The sequence below is a fragment of the Danio rerio genome, chromosome 12, assembly GCF_052040795.2.
Source record: "Danio rerio strain M-AB ecotype USA chromosome 12, GRCz13ab, whole genome shotgun sequence".
Lineage (NCBI taxonomy): Eukaryota > Metazoa > Chordata > Actinopteri > Cypriniformes > Danionidae > Danio > Danio rerio.
In genome coordinates, this window is record NC_141032.1 from 28,498,068 (window position 1) to 28,517,500 (window position 19,433).

Consider the following 19,433-nt stretch of genomic DNA (forward strand, 5'->3'; position numbering starts at 1 on the left):
GGGTAGGATGGAGTGTGAAGGACAGGATCCAGACCAATCAACAAAAAAAAAAGCAACAACCAAAGAGGAGCTTCTTCAACAGCAGTAAAGAAACGAAAATGAAGCGAAAGCAGACTGCTTAGCAAGGGCGCCTAGACTACGATGCAATGCAATGGCAGAAACATGAAGTGGAAAATGGCCCTCTGAATGTAGAGGTGGTGGTTATGGAAGTGGAAAACGAGAGTGAGCGTTACCTGGAACCTCTCTGCAAGGCCCAGGCTGTGGAGACAGGGGTGAAGGTGACGCATGATGATGGAGATAGCTGGGTTGAAGCAGATGGAGGTCTGAATGAGACAATGGAAACTGAAGGCAACTAGGTGAGTACATGAAGCTTTGACATGACGAAACCCCAGAGTCCCCGAGCTAGATACACACACATACACATTGGATACGCACAAGGCAGAGGAAAAAAAACACGAGTTCATTCAGTCAAAAGAGAGAAAAAGAGAAGAGAGGAGAGGGGTGGGGAGAGAGGAAAAGATGGGGAGCACAAAAGTAAGGCACGAAAAGAATCAGGGGCCTCATTTATAAAATGCACACAAGATCAGATCTGATCCCAAGTTAAAAATGAGGAACAAATTAAGATTTATTAAAGGGATTGTACACCCAATATGACTGTTTTGCCATTATTTACTCACTTTCATAGTTTCAAACACTCTTTCTTCTGTCTGTGGAACAAAAGAAGATGTTTTTTTTTTTTGGAAAACCAATTACTTTTATTGTAATAGAGTTTTTCTAATACATCTTTTGTGTTCAGCAGAAAAAAAGAAAGTGATATAGATTTGGAATGAGATGAAGGTGAGAAAATAAATGCATCGTTTTCATTTTGGGTGAACTATGCCTTAAAATGGAGAATCTGATGTGATAATGTTCTTCCACAAACAGCAAGTGAAGACCAGCTGTACTATCTATTTTGTACTGACATGATTTTCTATTGACTTTCAGTTGTGCAATAGTCAGTAGTGAGAGGATATGAATGAAATGAGAAACACATTTACATGCACAATAGAGTTAACATAATTTTGTTAACATAATTATGTTTTCCATTTTGACTTTGACTGACCGGCTCCTACTTGCCATAGAAATGTTCCAATGGAATTTTACATTTTTTATCAACAAATGCTGTCTTGGCAATACAATGTTGCTATTCATGCTGTAGTAAAAAAAACAAAAACATTATTCTACATCTTATAAAACCGTATTATAATTATGTTTCACAAACTGAATATTATGAGGGTTTTTTATTCAATATTATAATTCTAATTCATACTTCAACCTATGATCTGCAAATATTGATGGATAGAATTATATGGAATTATTCAGGACGCAAACTTATAAATTGCAAAAATACTAAATTTGTAGAAATTATTCATAACAATCATACACACTTTGGAGCAGATAACGAGAATGTGGTCTGATAAATAATGTGCATGTAAATGTGATGAATAAACTGTTTTAGAATTGAAGGAAATATAACACTTACAGGATAATGAACTGAATATTTATATACACACAATGACAGAAACTTGAAAATAGTAAGGTGAATCCCATTATCCAAACTTGTTCATATGCATACATTCAAGATATTAAAATGCTTAATAAACTGAAATCAGAAGTGTACACCAGCTACACATATAAACCTTAACATTTTGAAAGGTGATAATGACATGCGTGTCTTTATAAATGAGATGCCAGGCCTCTTTTCAAATGTAGTGATGTTACAACTTATAGACACAGGATGGCAGTATGACTCAATAAGACAATGTGAAGCGCTGCATGTGTATATGAGTGTCCTCGTGTGCGTTGGTGCACGTGGATGTCATGTGAAAAAACAGTTATGCATTCATATATTTTTGGCACACATTACTGTATATGTTAATGATTGCCAAAACAACACACTAAGTAGCTTTGAATAGAAAGCATCAGCCATGGATGTAAGCATATATGTAAATGTAGTGTTAAAAAAAATGACCTTAAGCTCAGCAGTGAGTGACAAGGGACAGGCAGCGCACATAGATCAGGCTAAAGTGACAGTAGCTACGTGTTAGCACTCTTCAGCATAGGTGACAGCACTCTCATCAGGTTTCTAGGGCAGATATCTGATTCCTCCCCCATTTTTGGCCCCTTCTACCGGACTCTTCAATAGCAGTGGTCGCTATAGCCACACTACTTTACTCTTGTTGTAGCTGTTAGTAAGCTCCACATATTATATAGGCATTATCATGTCTGCGATACTTACAAAGCTTCGGGAGACAGCAAGACGGTTCTGGCGTCGCCCAATGACGGTTCCACTCAGGCTGCGAGCAATACGGCGCAGGTGATCCGCATCATACTGGTCGTCCTCTTCTGACTGTAGCCCTTGATGGGCCACCGACAGAGGCTACAGAGAACAAAGAGTTACTGCAGCTATAAAAAAATAACAAGTCAAGGAGAAACCAGATACGACACCCAAACAAAATCAACATGTGCTAACAGATTGTGCTCTGTATAAAAAGCAGGCTCTGATGTGGAGAGAAACCAGACATAACAAAAACACAGCGGAAATACAACAATCCCTCATTATCACATCACAAGCATGTCACAAATATAAATCAATTTGACGTCAACTAACTACCTTAATGTCAAAATGACATCTAACATTGGCATCAAAAACACATGAAAGATCAATTACACGACTGTCCTGTATTTGATTTTCTGTGCATTTTTGACATCAATTTAAAATGTCAATTTAATGTTGTTTTGACATCAAGATACCAATTTTAGGGATACAAATGCAGTTCAAATTTGTAATTTAAATATAAATATTTCAGTTGAATACAAATTTTCTTATATTATAACAATTTCTGTATGATTATTTTGGTGGTCAAATGTCTAGACCAAGTACTGCAGCTTGAAATGCATTTGACTGAAGTCACATTTTTAATGATAGATATTTGTGTAGTTTACACAAACCAATTCAGTTCAAAAATGAAAAGTTTAAAAATTAATCTCAATGAGTACTGTGGACTTAATCTATTTGAGTAAACGAAGCAGTTTGCGCACAGTAAAACCCAATAAATAAAGAAAACTCAAACCAACTGAGCACTGTAAAACCCAATAAGTTAAGGCAACTCAAACCATTTGAGAAAGCTGATAGCAACAAACCATATGAGTTAAAAACTAATCTATATGAGTGCTGTGAACTTACTCCATTTAAGTTGAAGTAACAACGTATTGAATAGACTAATTACCTTCAACACTGAGTTCAAAACTCTTTTTTTAAATGAGTAGAATTAACTTTCAGTAAATTTGATAATTCAGTTGACTGTTTTTTAGTCAGTGGGTTTTACAGTGTATCTAAAGTCTTATAGTGTCACATACTGGCAGTGTATGCCAGCTGTTGCCAGTGACCCACAAAATAACAATTCCAGTGACTGGCAACCCCCACAATCCTTGGAGGTGATTATAAACAAACAAACACCAATAGAAACTATGTAAAAGTAGCATATTGAAAACACAAAACAGTGCAATGGTTCAACAAATATATCATTTTTAAGCAATTATTCATTTGTTCAATTTAATATTAACCTCATCTAACAGGAATGGTGGGCACAATGATTGCAGCATAAGACTATTCTTAGTTTAATTTTAGAGACCACCACCTGAAGATCATCCTCCATGTTCAATCGTGGCCTTTATTTTTCATGAGTACGAGTGCCGTCAAGATGTCAAAGTTTAGTATAGTGCCATACAATCAATCTCCTGCAACTAACACTATTGCTGTCTTTAATCTAGCGTAATAACACAATTCAATGGAAAAAAACTGAAAGGCTGATGGCTTATTTTCATGTTGTTATTTTTTATGTAACTACTAAATACTATTTTTTTCTTCTGTAGGTTATGGAAAATATGGTAATTCTAATAATCTAACATATATGAGATTTTTGGAAATCACCAAGCAACCCCCCACTTTGAAAACCACTGGTCTAAGCAACATATATTAAATGTTAAACCACTGATGCAGTAAGTACAACAGTAACAACAGCAGTGTAGTGTCTCATTTCTTACCATGTTCATGTAACCAGTAGGGCTGTAACAACCTGGGGGTCCATAAGCGGTTCTCTCGAGTTCAGCCGTAGGGGTTCGAGAGCGTCCGACTCCAGTGAGCAGTTTTCGAGCAGCAGGAGGTACTGACAAAGAAAATCAAGGCAACTGAGACTACATGTGGTTATATTTAATCAACTTTAGTTAAAAGATTAGGTAACTAAATAACATAATAGGCATTATGAACAGAATAATGTATAAATGTTTAAATGTACCAATCTTGGGTGATAAAATTACAAAGCAACTATACTTGACAAATGCAGTTCAATTGAACTCATTTGAACCAATGTCAAACAGTACGACGGGCACATATATTGACACCAGGGAACGTTTATCTCAGCTCTGACATTTTGACCCGTTACACATCTAAAAGCTAGACTAGGCTAAGCTATACAGTACCAGCATGTCAGTATGATTTCAGTGGAACTAAATTATTGATATGACATTTACAATGACACATTACCACTTCAAGGTATGGTGACATTTTGGTGACAAGGTATGGTGATATTTTGCTGGCAAAACAAGATCTGTAGATTAAATCAATAATGCAGCAATGCATGAAGCACCACAAACACAAAGCTCATATTCAAGTAAAGCTTCTTTTTGTTGGTAAACCCCAAATCAATGTTACACCAATGAAAAATCTGCATGGAGAAATGTTTATCTCTCAAGTAAAAAGTGATGATTCTAATTGAAATGACTAGATTTCACTCATGAAAAAAGAAGTACATGTGAACACATTGTTAGTAAAGCTGAAACAAAAATTTTAGGCCTTAACAGGTACTAAAGGAAGTTTATTTGACAAATTTTGAGAACTGTGGTATAAAGCTGTCACATAATTCATTTTTAATGATGTTTATATTTAACCAATCTGTGCAAGAGGAGGCTGGTCCGTATTCTCATTATATTCAACTGTCCTGTGACAGCTTTACAGCATCCCTACATCCTTGTCTGGTTCCTATCCCAATATAAAATTGGTGGGAGCACTCTAGTTACAGATCAAAATTTTATTTCCCTACACAGAAATCCAAATAACCACCATAATTCATCATATCTGATTGAATGTGCTGTGAAGGTGAATATCCAGTAATCTAATTAGTGGTCAGCAAGATGCTTTACTTTATCTGCCTTGTACTGATGTGTTCAGATACATCTCTTCTTATTTCATCATGCTCTCCATTACTTTTTGCAAAAGCATTCTAAGAGGGACGCAAAAGTACAATTGAATGAAAGCACACAACAGAGTAAGAAAGCAAGTAACTAAAAGTAAGTGAATGACAACCGTGATTTCAATAGTACTGTTATCCAACAAACTATAAATACCCTGTTAAAATGTCTCATTAGCAAGCGACAACCTCCCGCTCTCCTTCGTGAAGCAAATATGGAAGTAACTGAAACTGCAATTCATCGAAATTCCGCTAGTCCTGGCTCCATGATAAAGCAGATTTCTATTGAGCCCAATGTTAAAGTGGCCAACTCTACAGGAGAAAAAAAAAGGTGTTTACAGGCTAGTACAAAGAACGATTTTGGTTCATATAGCTAATAATACCCTTCATGACAACTGTGAGGGGGTGAATTATTTTATAACTCACCCGTTTCATTTATATTAAGTCATATTAAGTCTGCATAATTAAGGGCATGACCACTTGAGTGACAGCTAGGTCTCAGTGCTTGCTGTCTCGTCAGCCCAGCTGATTCCGGCTGATTAGCCGCTGAACTCAGCATAAACTGAACATCCTATTTTTGTTTTGTTTTATGTGGCTTTACGCAGTCAATTACTTTTTGGAATATTTTTTTTTACAATTATCATATGTTGTGGCTTGCTGTGTGCACTTAATTGTGTTCACTAAGCATTCACGTGGCCTCCTTTTCCCAGGTGAGTGAAATTATATGAAGTATTAAGCAGTTGTCCCAAAGAAAAGGCTGTGCAAGCAAAATGCTAGCAGGCTTATGTTCCGCCTCTATGCCCTTGTTTGGTATATCCTGGTCGGTGCAATGACACAAGAATAAAATGCCGTCAGTTAGTCACGCCTTATTGTAGCTTCTTTTGCGTTCTTAAGAAACCTATGGGTGAAGTCACGGATACACCACGGTCCATAACTTTTACAGTCTATGCTTATAACATAATGTGTTTGGTAAGTAGGGAGTAGAGAGTAGCTATTTTTTTTTCTGCAAAAAAAGCATAAAAGCATTTTGATCAACTGTTTTGACAGTATCCGGAAGTAGTCAAAAGTGTACAAATTTAGACCCAGTTCACAGTACCTTTACCATTTTGTGACCATTTCCTAATAGTGGGTGTATTACTAGTGTATTAAAATGGATGTTTTTAGTATGAGAAAATTCAAGACATTTATTTACCTGATCTCCCAACAGCAGGTGAGCTGGTACCACGCAAGGCTCGACCAGGAGCCGGGCCAGCCTGGAGACTGGCCTGGTAGAGTGAGTCCAGTTCAGAGAGCTCCTGGTCCTCAGCCTCAGTGGGCTCCAGATCAATGCTTTGGAAGCTCGAGTGCTTAGAGATATTCTTCTTCCTGGTGCTCATGGGACTGCGAGGAGGAAGGTGTCTTCCAGATGTGTGTTGGGAGAGGACACTTCCTGCCCGTAGGTTCTGTTCAGGAGGTGTGTCATAGGGAGTGATGACAGCATCAGGACGGTCAAGACTCCAAGAGGACCAATGACGGGCAGCAACAGGCGGGCTCAGTTTGTTGCACGGATGGGAAGATGTACATAGAGGCTGCCATATAGGGACTCGTCGGGGCATTGACCCCTTTTCCTCATTTGTAGCAGGTGTTGGACTGGTAGACGTGTTGGATTGGCGTACCTTCTCTGGACTATCTGCAATGTCCTGCCACAAAGGAGGATTTGGATTTTGAGGGATCGATGCTTGAGGGTGCTCTTCGTCCTCTCCCAATACACCCCAGAAGTCGAGGGGCAAAGAGGGTAGAGATATGGCCAAGTGTTTCCGTATGGGCATGACCCGAATGCCTGATGCTTGGAGAACGTCTGATAATCTGATGCCACCCCATTCCTCCTCCTTCTGTTTTGACCAATTGCTGCATACCTCAGACTCTTGTGGATGTGGCTGGGAAGATCCTGGATTGAGCGATGGGCGGTTAGAGAGCTGAGATGGGGAGTTTGTACAAGAGGAGGGTGAATTCATGTGTTGAGGAGAGGGTGGGCCAAGCACTGAATCCGGATTGGTCTCCCAGACCTCTTCCTGATTGTCTGTCAACAATACTTGGACCGGGCCAGGCTGTTCACTGAAGAGGGAAGAAGAGGGAGAGAGTAATTTTTGTTAGACACTTGCTGAAAAATGAGCACGGTTAATTAGTTAGCTCAGTCCGTTATCAATCAATTAAGCTATCTAATTTTATTGAATGGCATGATTAATTACATGATTTTAAATGCTCAGTTTAATTTATGCCAATCATTTAAATAACTTTGTTTAAAGTCACATTTGTTACATGAACAGTGCGTACTACTGTATGTTTTCCTAGTTAATTAAAACTTTTTTAAAAATATTTGTTGAAACAAAGCTATAAAATCATAAGAACGATATATAAAAAACTTGTCAGGGTAGCTGAAATTTGTGTAGAAAATTATCACATTCATAAATTTATACCATCACGATTATTCCTTTAGGGCAAGCAAAACAAAATAGGAAAGAAGTAAAAGTTTGGTTGAAATGGTAGAACAATTGTGAAATTAAAACAAAATTCAAACAATGCTAATTTGTTCATTTCAAAAGATTCATTTAATTCAATGTCCAATCCAACCTGAAAATGCCTTTGCTGCATGAAACCCATTATAACACATTTTCTAACCCAAAAAGATTATGATGCTGCCAAGGACCAAATTCAAGGAGAACTGCGTCCTTCACACCAGTATTCATGAGCCACTTCTCATACAATGCACACACACACACACACAGTCCCCACGTGCTTTCCACAGCTGACGCAATATGCGACCTTGACATCATTTTCATAGTCGTCGTATAAACCAGAGTTACAGCAGCCATAAATACGCCCAAAAGCTCCCCAGAAATGGAGAGCATAGGAATGAGAGTTGGCTTGCCTCCAGTAGGGAAACCTGCTTGCTTTCTGCATTCACTTCTAATAAAGCAGAGCAGAGTATCCATCAGAATACCATCAATCCTACTTCATCTGTCCTGGCCCACAGCGACCCACCGATGACCCGTGTGATAGATTAATTTTCAGATAAATCTTTATCTAATACTGCTAAAAAGCCTCTGAAGGACCCAAACGCTCATTGTTTTTATTGCTTTGTGCAGTTGCTTTTAATGCAGACGTCTGAATCTGACACTGTTTACATTCACATGCCGACTAGGGAGGGATTTCCAAATGTCTAATAAATTATTTGGGAATGGTTTTGAAACAATTAAGCTGTTCTTTGAAATAAAAACAAACAATATGTTTAACATTTTGAATAACTATTCTTTTTTTAATTAGTCAATTTAATAAAAAATAAAAAACTGTCACTTTAAAATAAAATAAAAATAAATTACAAATAAATTAAATAAAAAGTAAAAATAAAATTAATAAAAAATAAAATAAAAAAGTAATAGTGGTAAATTAAATTAAATTAAATTAAATTAAATTAAATTAAATTAAATTAAATTAAATTAAATTAAATTAAATTAAATTGAATTAAAAATATGTTTCCCAGTGATGGGTTGCAGCTGGAAGGGCATTCGCTGTGTAAAACATATACTGGATAATTTGCTGAAAAGAAAACAAGTGAATGAATGAATGAATGAACAAACATTTTTTTTAATTAAATTAAAAAAAAAGATAAAAAATAATAATAAAATAAAATAAAATAAATTGAAATAAAAACCTCTGGGATACCCCTCACTGGGAACCACTGTTTCAGAAATGAAGAAAAGTTGTACTAGGTGACAAATGGTTCCTGGTGGCTGCCGCATGCCCTACAGTGGGTATAAAGGGAAATGAACTGGGAAAAGTTTGTTACAGAGGTAAACATCCCTGATTAATGTGCTAAAGCACTTATTTACTGTAAATACTTCCTCAAGCACTACATTGGGTAATTACCCAAGGGGATTTGGCCAGGTCAGGCCATACATCACATCAACGCCTTTAATCGATAAAGGGAAAAGAAGGGAATGATAAAATTAACAAATAAAACAACCACGCTCCTTAGAAAACACTGCAGCACCACCTGATACCTTTTTCTGGATGGTTATTTCATTAATAAATATAAAATGTACTTTATTCATAGAAGTAAAATCAGGTTTTACAACGTTGGCCAGAAAATCAGCCTACTGCCCTCCTCTTCTGAATATTACACATTAATAATGTACAAAAATGGACATGAAAATGGAAAGGTTTTCTTGTAGTTCAGAAAATGTTTGCATGCATAGAATGTCAAGCACTTTCGCGTTCCTAAGGTACTAATGTTCATGAAATCACAGTTTTTACAAATATGGAGATAACCGTATCAACAAATTCACACTCTGAAATACATTTTTTAATGTTTCCTTTTTCAGACCACAAAATGCTGCTTTTTAAAAATAAACAGAAAATGCATACAGTTTTCCATTTTTAGTTGCAAATGGTTTCATGTAAATGTCCTCAAATACTAAGACTTATGGAACTCTTCAACACATATCCAGTCTGTGTGATTTTTACTGTATGTTTAAAGATTAACCTCTAAAGGTGCTACTAATCAACACCCAAAGAAACTTTGTGAAAAAGAAACATCACTTAATGTTCTGATCGAATACAAAAATTAAGCTAGAACTGCATTCAAGGAATAGATTGCAGTGTGTACTCACAGAAATAGAGCAGGTATATAAAAATAAATACACCATTTTCTCACCCCCACAAACATTCAAAATAAGTCTATTTATAAATAATTAAGAGCAAAATTGTGACCAAGGTAAAAAACAGTCTTTAGAATAGAATAGAAAAGAATAGAATAGAATAAAAGATAATTAGAATAGAATAGAATTGAATTAAAATTAGAATATAATTAAATAGAATATGAATTATAATAGAATTTAATATAATTAGAATAGAATAGAATTAGAATAGGAATTATAAAAGAAATAATAGAATAGAATAGAATAGAATTAAAATTAGAATAGAATTAAATAAAATATGAATTAGAATAGAATTTAATATAATTAGAATAGAATAGAATTAGAACAGGAATTATAAAAGAAATAATAGAATAGAATAGAATAGAATAGAATAGAATAGAATAAAAATTAGAACATAACATAACATAATAGAAAATTTTAGAAAAGATTAGACTATGATTTAGAATTACAAGAGAATAGAATAAAATTTAAATATAATTAAATAGAATAGACTAGAATTAGAATACAATAAAATTGGAATAAGAATTGGAATATAATTAGAGTTAGAATAAAATGGAATTGAATTAAAATAGAACAAAAATAGAATCAAATAGAATAGTATTACAATAGAACAGAATTAAAAAAGAATAGAATTAAATAGAATACAATACAATTAGAATTAGAATAGAACATAATATAATAGAATTAGAATAGATTAGAATAGGAAATGAAATTACAATAGAATAAAGTAGAACAAAATAAATTAGAAAAGAATTAAATAAAATAAACTAGAATTTAAATAGAATAAAATAAATTTGGAATTGGAGTTAGAATAGAATAGAATAGAATAGCATAGAATAGAATAGAACAGAATAGAATAGAATGGGAATTAGAATAGAATTAGAATTAGAACTGAATATAATAGAATTGGAATTAGAATATTACATCATTTTAATTAGATTAGAATAGAATTAAAATTAGATCATAATAAAATAGAATAGAATTAGAATTGGAATTAGAATAGAATAGAATAGAATAGAATAGAATAGAATAGAATAGAATAGAATAGAATAGAATAGAATAGAATAGAATAGAATAGAATGTTATTGTAAAACTGTTAACAGCTCACAGGATTTTGGCATAATAGAAAACACATTTAAATATTGTACTACCATATTAAATAATAGTGTTTGCATATACAGTGACTGGAACATTTAATAATAAATTAAATCTTTAGGATAAGGCACATTTTTAAATCAAATGATGTAATGAATTTAAAGGGAAAGGTTACCCAAAAACTAAAATTTACTCATTTACTCATCCTCAAACTTTTAAGAGTTCATAGGAAACTATTTAGTAAAAAGGTTGGAAGTCAATAACTGCTGCTTTCCAACATTCTTCCAAATATCTTCTTTTGTGTTTAATAAAAGAAACACAAACAGGTATAACAAGTGTAGGGTGAGAAAGAAAAAAAAATTACTAATGTTTTTGCATTTTAAACTTTACATATCTGTAACTTGCCTACAGCACTTATTTATTGTTGCTCTTATAGTTATTGCTTCCTTGTCCTCATTTGTAAGTCGCTTCGGATAAAAGCATCTGCTAAATGACTAAATGTAAATGTGAGTAAAATGATCAACATAAAAACATCAGAAGTTCCATAATATTTTGCTCAAATGATTTGTTAATGCACCTCAAAATGAACCATTCTGAATAAATCTGATCAAATCAAACAATTTTAGTGCATAAAAGTAATAATCAAAACTAAGGAAAATATTTTGGTACAAAAAAATTGCAGTACATTTTTGCAGTAAATGACATACCAATGCTTTTTCACAACCGTTTGCATGCTGGTATTTCACTGCTTTTAAATTTCCGGTGCTGCAGTACTGACTTTGTTTATTTGGCACAACCTTATAGACCCAGGGGTCTGCGAGAGCACTGATCTGAACACACAGGGTGACAGTACAGGTACCTGATGGGCCCCTGTGGGCGGCTGGGCTCCTGCGGCTGTTCTTGCTGTTGCTGCATGCGCTGCTGAAGGCCCCGCGCTCTCCTCATGCATTTTTGCAGCTTGGCGTCAGCAGCCATTGTCCTGCTATGAGTGTTAGCACTGCCCTCATGCATGGAAAATCTTAGTTTAGCTATAATGCAAAAAAGAACAACAAAAAGGGAAAGAAAAGAAGAGCAGAAGGAAAGAAAATGCAGAAAAGAAAAAGAAAGAGCTGAGTTATGAGGGACCGGCATGCGGACCATTTCTTTGTTATAGAAACGACAAAGTAGTGAAATTGAAAGGAAGAAGAGAGAGGGTGCTGGTGGAATGTGTATCCCACGTTTCACCCTGCAGTGAGTTTTAGGCTGTGTTCAATAGGCAAAGCACTGCACGCTAGATTATTAATGTTGTCACATGGTTAACTGAAATGAGTTGACAACAGCTGCTTTAATCAGAAGCGTCATGTCAAGTTTAAATATGAGACAATTTTCTTGTTCAAATTACCTTACGACACGGTTTAAAGGTGGTCAGTCCCATCAACTTGCTTGTTTGATGAAAATTCTATGTATATTCTATGTATAAATAACTAGTTTTTATATATATATACTGTCTTTGTTTTCTAGTATTCAAGTGCATTGTTATATCTATATATATGAAAAAATATGCTGAATAAAAAAATTATCCCTCCTGTGAAATTCTTTTTTTAAATATTTCCCAGGGTATGTTTAACAGTAAATATAAAATCTATTAAATAATAATAATAAAATAAAAAATGAATTTTTCACATTTTTTGTTATACTTTTATTTCCTCTGGAGAAAGTGTTATTTATTAAATATTGATTATATTTAGATATATTTATATTTGTTTATATATTATATAATTTGCTGGAATAAAAGCACTTTTAAGGTCAACAGTATGTGTCTCGTTCCGTGTATATTTTGGTCATTAAATCTCCATTTTAAAAACAGATATTAAAAATGAAGAATGAGCATTTTTATTATCATTTTAAAATTTAGAGTATTCCGAGATCAGATATGCCTCACACAGATCACTATAGTACTATAGACAAATATTTTTCTTCACTCAGTTTTGTTATGAAAAGGTATTTTCTTGTGATATAGGGATCTCGTTATGACATATTCATAAGTTCGGGAAGTGAAAGTATTATGGTTTTAACAATATTATAACTTTCTTTTCAAAAAAGCGTTCAGTAAAGCAAAAAAATTTTTTGCTTGCAACATCAAAATAAATGTTCGATTTAAAATATGCTAACAATAAATAAATATCATATAGCCTATAACTGGCCCTTATAAAAGACATCCTTATGCCCTTTGAATGAAAAAAGTATGTTTTAACAAAATCCTGTTATGACAAGAAATACCTTTTATAACATAATTAAGTTGGAAAAATAATAGCCTACAGACTAGCCTGTGTGTGGCAGCATTTAATCATCATGAATGAGTAGGCCTCTTGGAATATAAAACATGAGCCTTTTTTGTTTTTGTTTTCTGGTGATTTTATTTTTTTTCTTATTTGAAATAAAAAATGACAATCAAATCATTTTCAAATTAAGCTTTTTCGTTTTTCACCATGAAAAAAAAGTTTGTATTTCAATTTTTATTTTTGAATTTTAAAACAAAAATCAAACAATAGCTAGTCTTTTAATATCAGTTTATAAAATGAAAATCCAATGACCGAAATATACACGGACCTGTCTCCTTAAGAAATTTTTATATTGTGATTTGTCTACCACTGTTGTCCAATGACTTGCCTAATTATGCTAACTAGGCGAGTTATCGTCCAGTAAATAGCCAAGTTAAGCCTTATAGATGAAATTTAAGTTGAATACTAGTATCTTGTAAAACATCTAGTAAAATAGTACTTATTATCAACATGACAAAGACGAAATAAAATTTTTATTAGAACTATTATTTTTAAAAATGTGTTGGGAAAAACCTCTCTGCACTTGTAAAAATTAAAGCATAGGTCTCAAACTCAATTCCTTGAAGGCTGCAGCTCTGCAGAGTTTTGCTCCAACCCTAATTAAACACAGCTGACCCAACTAATGAAGGTGTTAAAGAGTACTATACTCTACAAGATTAGCTGTGTTTGATTAGGGTTGGAGCAAAACTGTGCAGAGCTGCAGCCCCCCGGAAATTGAGTTTGAGACCTATGAATTAAAGAATTCAAATTTCAAAGTTAAGAGCTCAGAGTCAGAGCTAATTATTTTTGCATTCATCTACAGAAAAAAATTATATATACACCTATTTATGCAAATTTATGTTATATATTATTTCATATCCTATTTTATTCTTCCATAATTTACACCAAGGTCAAGCTGAGCATATTTGGTGTGCTGTCCAGGGAGAGGGCTCCAGGGCCTGAAAGATGTCTGAGCTCGGGGCATTCTCCCTATCAAGAGAGACTGAGAGAAATACTATTCAGCGTCTAGCCCAATCCCAGAGAGCTTCCCCTCCCCGTGCTTGGTATGGATCTGGTTAAATGTGTGGAGCTTATGGGAATTATCTCTGATTCTGAATGAATGTTTAGTGTGATTGCTGACAGAGAATTCTCTTTGTTTACTATCTGAGAGTGCTTTTCCCGAAATCACTCTAAAAAACGATACATATTTTAACACACAAAATAACAACAATAAAAACGTCATTTTATGTAGGAAAAAAGGAGTTATCACAATGTCAAAACTCTTCTACACAACAAAAATTGCATTGTGTACTTGTTATTGCTGACTTTGTTTGGTTGAAAAATCACATTTCAAGTTGAAGTCTGAACCAAGATCCTTATGCACATTGAACAAAAAAGGACTGCTTATATGTACATGACGCTTCTGAGCTTATAATTTTCTTCCTTATAAAAACCCTTTGCCTGCTACTTGGCCTACTGAACATAACCGTCCACAATGAGCGACACAAACAGATTTCAGAAAGATCATAACATGGAGAAGCACTGGGCTGCTCTGCCGATTGACAAGAGAGAAACCATCGACTGTGATTGAGCTTTTAAGCCCTCATTCGCAATGTGTACCAAACAGCATGTTGAGATCCATCTCACTGATTAGCCGCTAATTGCCTTCCCAAAATGAGTTTGCATGAGGGGAACAGTTGGATTTGGTTGCTCTCCCGTCTTGGGCTGTTACATGGAAAACCGCATGGGACGTTAGTGTTTCCTTTAAGTCTGCTTTAGCATTAATTCTGCCTATCATAAAAATGCTATTTTCAGAACATTTACTGCTGTCAACACCAGCTGTGCCTGAGCTACAGCTTTAATAACCAGTGATGCACAGTGCTTTCAATAGGCTGAAAAGAAGCTGACTGCATTTTGGGAGATGCAAAAGGCCACAGTTATAAGACGCCACACCACAGTCTAAAAACACAGAAAGCAGGAGCAACAGCCAGGACAGACACACAAATGTGGATGCACATAGAAACCAATGACAGATTGCAGGGTTGCAGCAGGTGTTACTTTCATTTGGCCAGAGAAACTGAAAACTTCAATATAATGAAGATACTGCATGACCTTATAGGCTGCCACTGGATCTACATTTACACTGGTGCGATATCTTTTAAAATGCAAACAATTTTTTATGGTTAAGCCTGGCATCCACACTACTACTGTACTTTTGACCTTTAAAACTAGGACTTTTGAAAATACTGCTAATCCTGTATTAGTTGGAAAAATCTGGGGTAAAGTTTAAGTGTAGACGGATCAAATCACAGGCTTGACAAAATAAACATGAAGCTGCCCACATTCACATCATGAATGGGTGTTTTGGATTATTACGAATCTTTTGCCTATTGGCAGAGGTGGGTAGTAACGAATTACATTTACTTCGTTACATTTACTTGAGTGAAAGTGTTGGGTAACGTGTACTTTATGAGTGCATTTAAATATCTGTACTTTTACTCAAGTAAATTACTAGAGAAAAATCAGTACTCTCACTTCGCTACATTTAAGGAAGCCAAGCGAGTTATATACTGCGGTCACGCCATGGCCATCTGCGGTTCCGAGAAGGACGGTCATGCTGTCTATGCAGTGAGTTTATCGAAAGAGACTTCAAGTTCAGTCTGTTTTCACTCCAAGATGTTGACAAGAATAGTTTGATAATGCTATGCACGCTGTACATTGAACTGACATCGCAGCAAATACATGAATTCCAGCTCCAACCTGAAAAAAGTAGTGGTAAGTGTCCAAATTATCCCAATTTGAACCTTTTTAATGGTAACTATGCAGGCCCGTAGCCAGGGGGGGTTCAGGTGGTTTGAAAGACCCACCCCTTAATGACAAAGGTCCAGAAGTTTTCGCATACATGAGCTCATTTGTCTTATTTTGACTGCTATCCCATCTAAAATAGTGAAATTAATCCATTTAAAAAGGATTTAATAAATTTGAAAACTAATATGGCTATTTTTGTTATCCATGAATTTTCAATCAAATCAAATGCACTTTATTTACAAGAGAGGCTAGAAAAATTGTGAAGCTCTTTTATTATTATTATGTTTAAATTTTTTATTATTCAAATAGCCTAATTCTGAATGAGGACAGTTGAATGTTCTGTTTTAATTAAAAACTTTAACAGATTTTTATGTTTTTCTAATGATTTATGATGTAACAAATTCGAATTTTAAAAATGAGTGTTATTAATTTTTCTTTATTCTAAATCTTTAGGAAATATTTTGGTACATTAAATGTGTCATTATGATGACGATCTAACAAGCTAATCCAGCTAAAAACAGTGCTTAAAATGTCACAAAAATACAGTATTTAAATCTCATACATTGTAAATGGGGTGAATAACTGCAAAAAGGTCCACATTTTGAGAAAAAGAAACACCCCTTATACCAGGCTGGCTATGGGCCTGCTATGGGATAACCAAGTAGCTGTTTAATGGAATAATCCCAGTACATATTAATCATTCACGCTGTGTGTGTGTGTGTGTGTGTGTGTGTGTGTGTGTGTGTGTGTGTGTGTGCGTGTGCGTGCGTGCATGCGTGCGTGCGTGCGTGTGTGTGTGTGTGTGTGTAAATCTAAAGTAACTAGAAACTATTTACTTAATCAGATACTTTTTTACTCTTACTCAAATAACTTAAAATTGTTACTTTTACTTTTACTTGAGTAAAAAATTCTGCAAGTACTTTTACTTTTACTTGAGTATAGATTTTGGATACTCTACCCACCTTTGCCTGTTGGTCAAGCCCCTATCATAAAAAAGGCCCCTTTGATTGATAAGTCATAAAAACCACAAAGACTTCAACAGAGTGTGACAATCTTGATGTTCTGTCTGTCTCATTTTTCAAAACTAATCTTTATTTGTATTTTCTATTGTATTTGAGTCAGGTGATTGGCTGGGCCGATTTACAGCTTGATTTTCTTTCTCTGAAAGCATTCGATAGTTTCCTTGGCTGTATTTAGGATCATTGTCTTGCTAAAATGTTTACTCTGGTTTCACTTTAAAGATTCTTATAATGTAGATGCTGGACTAAAGCAGCTAATATTCATTTAAAACAATAAAGGGCTTTCTGAACTACTGACAGCTCCAGCTGCTGTCTGGGCTTTCTCTGGCTTTCTACACCTTCCTTTCTTCATGTTTTTAATACTTTTTCCCTGCGTCATTTCATTTTATTTTGCTTAACTTAATTTGTAAACTAATTAGTTTTGTTTTCTTTGTATTAAGGATTTCTTTGGTTGATAGCAACACCCAGGGAAAATTTCAAACTAAAGTAACCCATTACAGTTTACTATATCTTACAATTATCTGCACAACCAAGAATATTTATTTTTATTTCAAGCTGTTTTCATGGAATACAATAATGTACATAGCACAAATTTACAATGTAACATTTACAAACTTTTAAACAAACAATTATAAGAGATGTTTATTAAACTTCAATTTAGGCTGGATGTATTTATGCTTAGTTTACATCTTAGACCTGCATTATTTATAACTACTGCTGTAATAATGTGCGTTAGATATATTAATTGTACATACTTTTTTTTTTTATCTTATTCTCTTTTGAAGGCTGGCAAAATTAAAGGATTTAAGCTAAAATATTAGTTTTTCATTCATTCATTCAATTTCTTTTCAGATTAGTCCTTTATTAATTAGGTTTGATACAGCCAAATGAACTGCCAACTTATCCAGCATATGTTTTACACAGAGGATGCTCTTCCAGCCGCAACCCATCACTGGGAAACACCCATTCACACACATACACTATAGACAATTAAGTTAACCCAATTCAGCTGTACCACATGTCTTTGGACTTGTGGGGGAAAGCGGAGCACCCGGAGGAAACCCATGCAAACATTCGGAGAACATGTAAACTCCACATAGAAATGCCAACTGAGCCAGCCGAGGCTCGAACCAGCTAATTTCTTGCTGTGCTAACCACTCCACCACCCAATACTAGTTTTTACTCAATGCAATTTGAGATGTGTTATTTATAAGAAATTAAATTATAATTAGTGTTTATTAATCACACATACTCAATTTTATCTTGTACTTTTCTGAAAAAAAAGTAAAAGGATTTGCTGCTAACAAACCTGCTGCAATTTAAATCAAGCTTATAATGAAAACATTATAATTAGTTTTATTTAATGACAGGGTATGGTATTTTTGTACTAAAATTATAAAAGTTCTGTTCTAAATACAGGTATCATTTAAAATTGATCTGCCAACTTCAACATGATTAAAACTACCAGTTGCTTATAATGGATGTAATCATAACTTTGTGTATTATTTAATAACTGGGTCCTTGGGTCAAGTCCAGCCCAACATATCATTTATGTGGCCTGCGAGAGCACATGGCAATTTACACCAAATGTGAATTGAATTATTTGTTCATAGATTACATAAAGTCAATGCTAATTGTGCAGCACGAATAATGCGGAATGCCACATGTTTGTGCAGAAAATTAGTACGAGGTGTTTCTCCCATAATGCATGTTTGTTTTGTGAGCCAGCTCAAATTTTTCATATTTCTGCCTCTATAAAATGTTTTGGAGAAAGGTAAGGATTTCTGCCTGATAAAAATTGTCTTTGTTATTAAGCCTACTTTGATGGGAGGATTTTAATGGGGGTTTCTTACCCTGATAAAAGGAGTCATGTTAAAATAACCCAAAGTATCATATATAATACATGCTACTTCAATACATTTGTTACTTTAATATGTCATTAGACAATTATTAGAAAATTGCTAGACAATTATTTAGCAGTATGTTAAGGAAAAGTAAAATGTATACAGTCTTGCTGTATGCCAAGTTCAAACTGCACAATTTTTAAAGTAGTCAAGTCACAAATATTTTCACACTGCATGACTATCTGGGCTAGCGTTCCATCGCTGCTGTGTTTACACAGCAATCGGATTGGTGACAGGGGGTTTTACACTGCATGACTCTACAATAGGAAGAATTGCCGACAACTTTGTCTCGGTCCCCAAACTACATCTTACAACCATACAT

At 34.5% G+C, this 19,433-nt stretch overlaps 1 protein-coding gene and 1 long non-coding RNA gene across 28 annotated transcripts in view; one reads left to right on the forward strand and one right to left on the reverse strand.

The window, feature by feature from the left end:
• LOC147834483 (uncharacterized) overlaps positions 1-19,433 on the forward strand; it is a 122,469-nt gene that overhangs the window by 36,895 nt on the left and 66,141 nt on the right. The gene's annotated exons all lie outside the window — the stretch shown is intronic.
• usp54b (ubiquitin specific peptidase 54b) overlaps positions 1-19,433 on the reverse strand; it is a 189,845-nt gene that overhangs the window by 3,746 nt on the left and 166,666 nt on the right. For 9 of the 27 annotated variants that reach the window (XR_015504179.1, XR_015504178.1, XR_015504180.1 and 6 more), the window contains 4 exons: positions 11,940-12,108; positions 6,481-7,382; positions 4,087-4,208; positions 2,279-2,419 (listed from right to left, as the gene is read on the reverse strand). Coding sequence is in view for 15 of the 27 variants with exons in the window: in XM_087276406.1 (XP_087132532.1) it covers positions 2,279-2,419; positions 4,087-4,208; positions 6,481-7,382; positions 11,940-12,108 (1,334 nt within the window). In the remaining 12 variants the exon portion in view is untranslated. Of the gene's footprint in view, positions 1-56; positions 403-2,278; positions 2,420-4,086; positions 4,209-6,480; positions 7,383-11,939; positions 12,109-19,433 lie in introns of those variants that run through there. The other 18 variants (XR_015504186.1, XR_015504185.1, XR_015504181.1 and 15 more) reach the window with 8 other exon arrangements.